The sequence below is a fragment of the Penaeus japonicus genome, unplaced genomic scaffold, assembly GCF_977035675.1.
Source record: "Penaeus japonicus unplaced genomic scaffold, GWHDUDI00000001_assembly GWHDUDI00000012, whole genome shotgun sequence".
NCBI lineage: Eukaryota > Metazoa > Arthropoda > Malacostraca > Decapoda > Penaeidae > Penaeus > Penaeus japonicus.
The window spans coordinates 12,752,368-12,759,867 of record NW_028234414.1 but is presented as its reverse complement, the minus strand read 5'-3'; the positions used below and the strand labels follow the sequence as shown (position 1 = coordinate 12,759,867).

Below are 7,500 nucleotides of genomic sequence, written 5' to 3'. Positions count from 1 at the left end.
TTTGAAATGAGTTATTGAACAGAAGGTCAAAATCTGAAACACGTTTATAATGATATCCTTCTCTCTTTTCTTCACAGCTCAGTTGAAGCCTTTGGCTTTTGGTATCCAGAAACTTTCAATTTTGTGTACAGTTGAAGATGAAAAGGTGTCCATTGATGACCTTTCTGAGAAGATTCAAGAAATTGAAGATTATGTAAGTATTTGTGTATAAATTTAACATTTACTTCAGTCTTTTGCCCTGTTTAAAAGAACCTTATTGTATTTTTGTATTGTATATATAAATGTTTTAATAAAAAAAAATTTTCCTTTCAGGTGCAAAGTGTAGATGTTGCTGCTTTCAATAAGATCTAATCACCATTCATTCCACGGTTAATACAGAAATAAACAGGAGTTTAAGATGTATTTTTATTACCTTTATTTATTATATATAAGAGCATTAATTTATAGACTTTATATATTATTCTTTCAAAACTTAAAAGAAATGTATACTGGAGTATCTTTGGGTGTTGACCAGTATTTGATTTTCATACTTCTTTTTCCCTCTTTTAATTATTATTATAATTAAGCTTGATTGTATGAAATGCTGTTTATATTGAGCTAGATTGTGATTGAAGAATATTAAAATTAAGCACAGTAAGTACAAAAAAAAAGATAAATGTGGAATTTGAGACTAGTTATATATTTTTTTGCAATGGGGCATATATTTGCCTAATACTGCACCTGCCGGGAAGATAGCAAGTGCGCACAGCTTCCTGCTGTGAGATTTCTCCTGGCATGAATCCCTGCTGCTCCTCTCAGAGCACTTTTCACCCATCTAATGCTACGTGGTGATAAGAGGAGGCTTTTTTTTATATTATTATTGATAAGTCAAGCAAGATGTATATATACAAATGCAACTGCATGGAGTATATACATTTGTAATTATGTAAAATGTGTGTTCATAGGGAGAGATCATGATGTAATAGGTCATCTTACGGGACTAAAATATTAAGGTATGGTGATACCACGTGATATCATATCGTCAAAGGAGACTTCCACAGAGAAGGAATCTCATTAATTATTTTAAACTATGCTGTAACTGTTTGACTGTGAACATTTACAAGAAACTTAGGGGGGGTGGAGATGGAAAAAATAAGGGATAAGAATCATTATATTTATTACATGTACAAGTACACTGAATAATGCTAAGGCATTCAGAAAGAAAATAAATATAATCAGCATTAAATCAGTGGGGAAAAATAAAGCTTATTTGATAGCACATTTTACATATAGAAATTATGGCAGTTATCTGTAGTAAAAAATAAATATACTGGAAAAGAGGAATGCCTGTTTAGGAAAACTATGGATTTTTGGTTTCCATTGTTCCCTGTAAGCTGCCAGTTCTTCATTTAGATTGACAATACTAACATGTCATGGCAAGGTCTACCTGCTGGTACACAATCCAACATCACACTTTTAGTCTTGAGGAAGATAACATGTGCAGTAGATAGTTTTGTCAGTGATCCTGTAATAGTGCTTTTTCTTTTTCTATTGACAATCTGAGCATATCTGACAAATGTTATATCTGAAGGGTTTTACATACATGTCTGTTTGTAAACTTGAACCTGTTGTGTGGTTGAAGACAAAGTATACAAGGGATCGATTAATATATATACTTGAATTCTTGTCTAGTACATTTTTTGATATATGATCCCACTTTATGCTTCTCAAGGATATGTTTTGAAGATGCTAGTTATTACAGTTAAATTGCAGATCCGTTTAACAAAAAAAACGACAAAAAAACATTCCTTTTTGTAGATAACTTGAGTCTTGCAATATATTATCTTTAAACATTATAACTAATGAGCGAGGATGATATAGGAATTGTTTTTGTGTAAGAACTAGCCTACCAAGATTTAACATTAGATTGCTTCAACTATTTTGACTTCTGAAAAGCTCAAACTCAGGGAATTTTTACTCTAGTGAGAGTAAATAGAAAAGGTAAATAAATAGATAAATAAAATACAATTTGCAGTACAAGTGCAGCAATTCAAATTAATGGTATTGTTCCGATAAACTATCCACTTTAGTAACTCTTTAAAAGGTAATGATTTGAATACATTTGACTTAGATTTTTTTGTTGAGACAAGGTTTATGCTAGTCTGATGGGTACTGAATGTGTTATTGCATACATAGGCTTTCTGTATATTTTAATGTATTAGTGTTTTTCTGGATATCCAATGTAAAATCTGTCACCGAGTCGTCTAAGACTACTTGTGTGTTTTTTTTTGTTTTTTTTTATCCAAGTCAGCTGATTGCTTACAGACTCAGATCATGCCAAATATTCTATACAAGTTTTCAGTATCCTTCAAACATTCTTGGATACCATTATTTTTCATAAACTTAAATAAAATGGATAACATAAAATACTCATTATTTCCCATTAAAATGAGCAAAGATAAAAGTCTGTGTGGTAATAAGATGCACAATGCACATTTATTTTTTTGGGTCACAAAAATGCAAGGCAAAAAACAAAACAAAAAAACTTGCCTATCTAAAATAAATTTTAGCATTAGCCCTTTGTTGGAATTATTGTCAGAATTCATAAGTGCCACCCCTCCCTCCAATTCTGTAATGAAGCAATTTTGAGACATTAAAAACAAAGCTTGGTGCTTTATTACAATTCCTTCATGCCAATAAGAGTTCATTGTTGGCATTCCAGTTAATGCTGAATAGTTATTAGACATGTATTTTGGTTTATGAATACTTTTATTAATCTCGGTTGTGGTATGCTGTTATGGCAAAAAATTGTGGTGAAAGTCTCAACAACTTCTCTCAATATTCACTCTATTATTATTAGTGGTAATACTAGTATTTTACAGAAAATTTAAGACAAGCCTTTTCAAAATATCTGATCAGACATACAAGACATTTAAAACCATACAAGTGAATAACCAGTTTTTGTATTTTCCAAGGCCTTCATATAACTGTATTCGCATTTTCTATTTGATTGAAGTAACTTGTGTTTATATTGTAAACAGAAGGTATTATATTTCTATTAGTGGATTTTTTCTTCTAGAACTACTACAGTGAAAAAGGAAAAAGGCTAATAATAGCACTTTGGTTGGCTAAATTCATATATTATTGATCTGTGACACTAGACAACCCTGATTCACATTAATGGCTATGGGACTAGTTGTAGAGGACAATTACACTCCACTCTTCACACAAAAGGAGGGAAAGGCTTGCATACTATCATGGCAGAAAGCAGCCAATCAACACTTTAATGGGATAAGATATATAGGTAAAGCAATGACAAGGTAGGTAGTGATATGCACAAGATTGGGAGAAAAGAATGTTTGGGTAAGAGAGCTTTCGAAATGCAAAAAGTCAATTTACAAATACAGGATTCTCAAAATTTAGATTTTCTTCACTAAGATTAATACACAAATCATGAACAAAAGTACTCACCTGTACTGTTTGCATGAGTCACTTAATCCCCTTCCTAAATGTCACTTAAAATGAAAACTGCAGCATGAATAAATTTTGATGGATCTAAATTTAATAACCAATTGTGTTCTTCCCTAATTGACAGCAATGCATTTTAGATTTTGAATTAAACCATTACCCAATTTTATATAAAATCAATGTTGTATTAGATTTTCCCTGAATGACACCAGGTATGAGATTCAGAAAATACTTTTTTTTTTCCCAGAGGGAGGGAGGGCAGGGGTAATACACTGCTTCCTCTAGTGATAGTTTCACTTTATTACCACTAGCTTTAATTTGCATTACTTTTGAACCATTGCCTTGGAATAATGAAGTGGAGAGACTCATTAAAAATTGGGAAAATGATTGATACAGGCCTCTTACTTAAAACTGCATTATAATAATCATAATAATAATAATAAAAAAGTCAAAGCTTAAGCATGTATTATTGTGAAATTTGAGTTCGATATTTAAATGTCAACACAATTAAGCAATTCAGTAAACTTTGCTTACTTTAGCTTTTAATAATTGAATTATGCAATTTCAAGCTATCTTGGAACCATCAAGAACAACTAATATTCCTCCAAATAATTTACAAAAAAATAACCTGAAGAAAAACAAGCAACTTAAGGCTATATACAATTTCAATCCCAATTCCTCTTCCAGTCTGCTCTATGTGATGTTAAAAGTGGAGAAACAATGTGCACAGCTTCACAATTATGAAGCTTTTTGCTCATGGTATCTACATTTCTGTCATCACAATGAACAAAGTTTGCTAAGCAAAGCTTGCCTGGTTAAAAAAAGCTTTAGCAATGAGGAAAAAAGACTTATATATCCATGATTCCATAATCAGATGGCAGAATAACAGTAGCTTTTAAAACTTTTCTTCAAATCAAAATTACCTTTTATATTAAAAATGTGATACACAAAAAAGAATCATAAATATATCTAATCATAATAAATAAATACTGTATATCTAAAACATAAATATTTATAGACAATTATTGAAAATAATCTTTATAAATAAGTATATAACAAAATCATGTTACAAAGCATGAACAGAAGGTACAGAACTTTACATTTGCATAATGTTCAACAACCATAGCTTTTTTTTTTCTTTTTTTTTGCTTTCAAGAATAGCTCCAAGATGGTATATTCTACTCATTTGAATTCACTTCATGTTCTCCGACCCCCTGTAGCTATAAATGTAAGAAAATGTGAATTTGAGATTTTGATTCTGCTATTAAGTTTTATGAAGTTCTTTTCTCCCATTTATTCAGGATTCAAGTTAAACTTTTGCATTTTCCTATTAAAAAAAAGTAAAGAAAAGAGGAAAAAAAAATTCTTCATAAAAAAATGAAGCCTTTACATCCTAAATGTTAATGCAATAATACTTGGATGTAAATGAAAGTGATCATGCAATAATTATGTTGTACAATGAAAATATTTACAAACATATGAATTCTAATCTAAAAAAAAAAAAAAAAAAAAAAAAAAAAAAAAAAAAAAAAAAGAAAATGACAATCAAGTTTTTATATGCATAAAAAATAGCTCTTAAAACTGATAATGGCATTGCCAATACTGATGGTTTGTTAAGTCACTGTGGTCAGGTGAGTACTTCTGACCATGTAACTTACATGGTATACTGTATATTAAACCGGTATAAAAATCATAATGGGTCACTGATATAATGTTAGCTTACAGTTATTGGTATTCATGCATTTTTTTTAGTATATTCAAATTCATTTGATATCTTTTAAGAGATCCTGTGCAAATGAAGACTGATAATGAAATTTCGTTTATACTCCAAAACATTTTTTAAAATCTGACCATAGACTTCACCATCTTTCATTTTCAAATCCCTGATTATATCAATCTACATGTACAGTTTCTCTTAAAATGAAAATGGTACTTTACAATTTATTTATTTATGTTATTTCATTAATTGGAATCCCCTATGTTGATGTACATGAGTGTAAGTTCATATAGTACATCAATATCTTCATCACATTAAAATAGAAAGGGCTTGAGACAATTTATCAATGTATCACTGGTTATCCTTGGGATGAAAATTACCTCAGACTGTAATATTCCCACGTATTCCTGTACATGATCAGTCAACAAAATATGTTCACATCTGATAATATTTATCAAACTAAAAAATTTATCATTGAGTTTCCAGCTATGGGCAATACAGCCATAGCCAGGCTTTATGTACAAACATGAAAAAAGTAACTAAATATATAATTATAATTTGTGCATGTGCTATCTTATCAAGTAACTAACAAAATACTTATAATATTGAAATATCACAGACATCAGAAAAGCAACCTTAGCAAAATGAAGATTGTGACCTCATCTTTGGTACATAGCAGCTATTAAATTACAAAGCACCTAGATTCATATTTATACAAAAAAGGTCAACATTATGGGGCCTCTGCATGAGAAATCAATTCAAGGCCTCAGGCAAGCAGATTAAATGTTAGTGTTTTTCATTTTCTGCTGTTTTTTTCCACACTTATGAAGCCAATATATACTTCAATTTCATATATATATATATATCTATAGGTATGTGTATATAGCTCACAAATGCCTATGACCCATAAAAATAATCATTCACTGAAACTGAATGCAAATCAGAGTGTAGAATGTTGTCACTGTAGTAGTTTGAAACATATTGAGAAATAACAGAATCTTTAACCAACATGGTACTTCTAGGTCAATCTCCAAAAGGCCAAGAAGCTATTCCATCAAAATACAGTAGATAAGACTGGTTGACTAGAAAAACCACGGAACTCAATTGGACGACCACTAGCGGCAGTTATAAAGGCTGCTTGGGCTTATGAGAGGAAATATGTGGCAGAAACCACACAAGGAGCTACAATATTGGATTAGTAAAGACCTTTAGATATGCTGGTCTTCAGCTTACAGTACTGAATTGGATATAATATGGCACATTATTCTTCTAAAGTGTTTTTAAATTTTACTAATCCAATGTTTCTATCTGAAGTTTATAGTAAATATTTGGGCATAATAGTGCATAATGTCCAGCATCCCTATTCTAGGACCCTAGTCATATATGTTTACATTTCTTCACTGACACTTAATGAATGGTAAAACAAATTGAGTTTCACTATCAGCACATGGCATGTTGCAAACAAAGCTAGGGTACAACTGGTTTCTGGTTAGGGCCCGTGTTATCCTTGCAAAAAGTGTTCGAACGACTACCAACACTTGGTGGCGTGGTAGTGCTTGCCACTGGTTTATTGGTAACACTGGAAGATCTGCTTTTATTCTCGGCTGGATTGGAAGCTTGTGTCACTGAGGGTGTGGGGCTCCCAGTACGACCTGTGGGACGACCAGAATCTCTCATGGGTGACCGTGTGGACCTACGCCCCATGGTGCTGCCCCTTGAACGCGGGACAATATTTCCATTCTTTGCATCGCTCTGCTTCCTTGGTTCACCTTTGTCAATCCTTGGCGTCCTGGGTGTGTGCGAACCACTATCTGTGAAGCCAGGGGGCGTGGCCTGATTCTCAGGCTGGGTACGGCCTGCCCGAGCAAGGCTTGAGGTACTGCCACGTGTCTCTGCGAACCTGGTTGGAGTCCGAGAACGTGCTTCCGCTGGCTGAGTCCGAGCAAACTGGTAAGTAAAACAGCATAATTATTTCCTGTTCTACGAACAGATAAATTCCACATTATAATATTCATGGGTTAAGTGCTAAGTGAAAAAATCTTTTCCACTGTAAGTCAATCCTTAAATTTTCATTTTTTTCTGGTTCTTCTATTCAGTATTTTCCTTTTGTATTTCTTTACCTTGGAGCAGAGTTGAAAAAAATCCAGTGGGATAATAAAACAATGCATACATATATGTAGAAAACAAAAACAAATATACACTATGTGCTTTTATATATATTAATATATATATATATAATATATATATATATAATATATATATATATATATATATATATATATATATATATATATATATAAATAATATAAAATCTGCAGTTAGAAAAAATGTAAAAA

At 31.7% G+C, this 7,500-nt stretch overlaps 2 protein-coding genes across 5 annotated transcripts in view; one reads left to right on the top strand and one right to left on the bottom strand.

The window, feature by feature from the left end:
* LOC122262799 (putative elongation factor 1-delta) overlaps positions 1 to 396 on the top strand; it is a 15,463-nt gene extending 15,067 nt beyond the window's left edge. For all 4 annotated transcript variants that reach the window (XM_086542469.1, XM_086542468.1, XM_086542466.1 and 1 more), the window contains 2 exons: positions 78 to 193; positions 313 to 396. In XM_086542469.1, coding sequence (XP_086398595.1) covers positions 78 to 193; positions 313 to 351 — 155 coding nt within the window. In that variant the 3' untranslated portion in view covers positions 352 to 396. The remainder of the gene's footprint in view (positions 1 to 77; positions 194 to 312) is intronic.
* A 1,857-nt stretch (positions 397 to 2,253) lies between these two features.
* Positions 2,254 to 7,500, bottom strand: part of LOC122262751 (uncharacterized) — a 21,221-nt gene continuing 15,974 nt past the window's right edge. Inside the window, exon 15 of the mRNA XM_086542131.1 lies at positions 2,254 to 7,111. Coding sequence (XP_086398257.1) covers positions 6,632 to 7,111 — 480 coding nt within the window. The 3' untranslated portion in view covers positions 2,254 to 6,631. The remainder of the gene's footprint in view (positions 7,112 to 7,500) is intronic.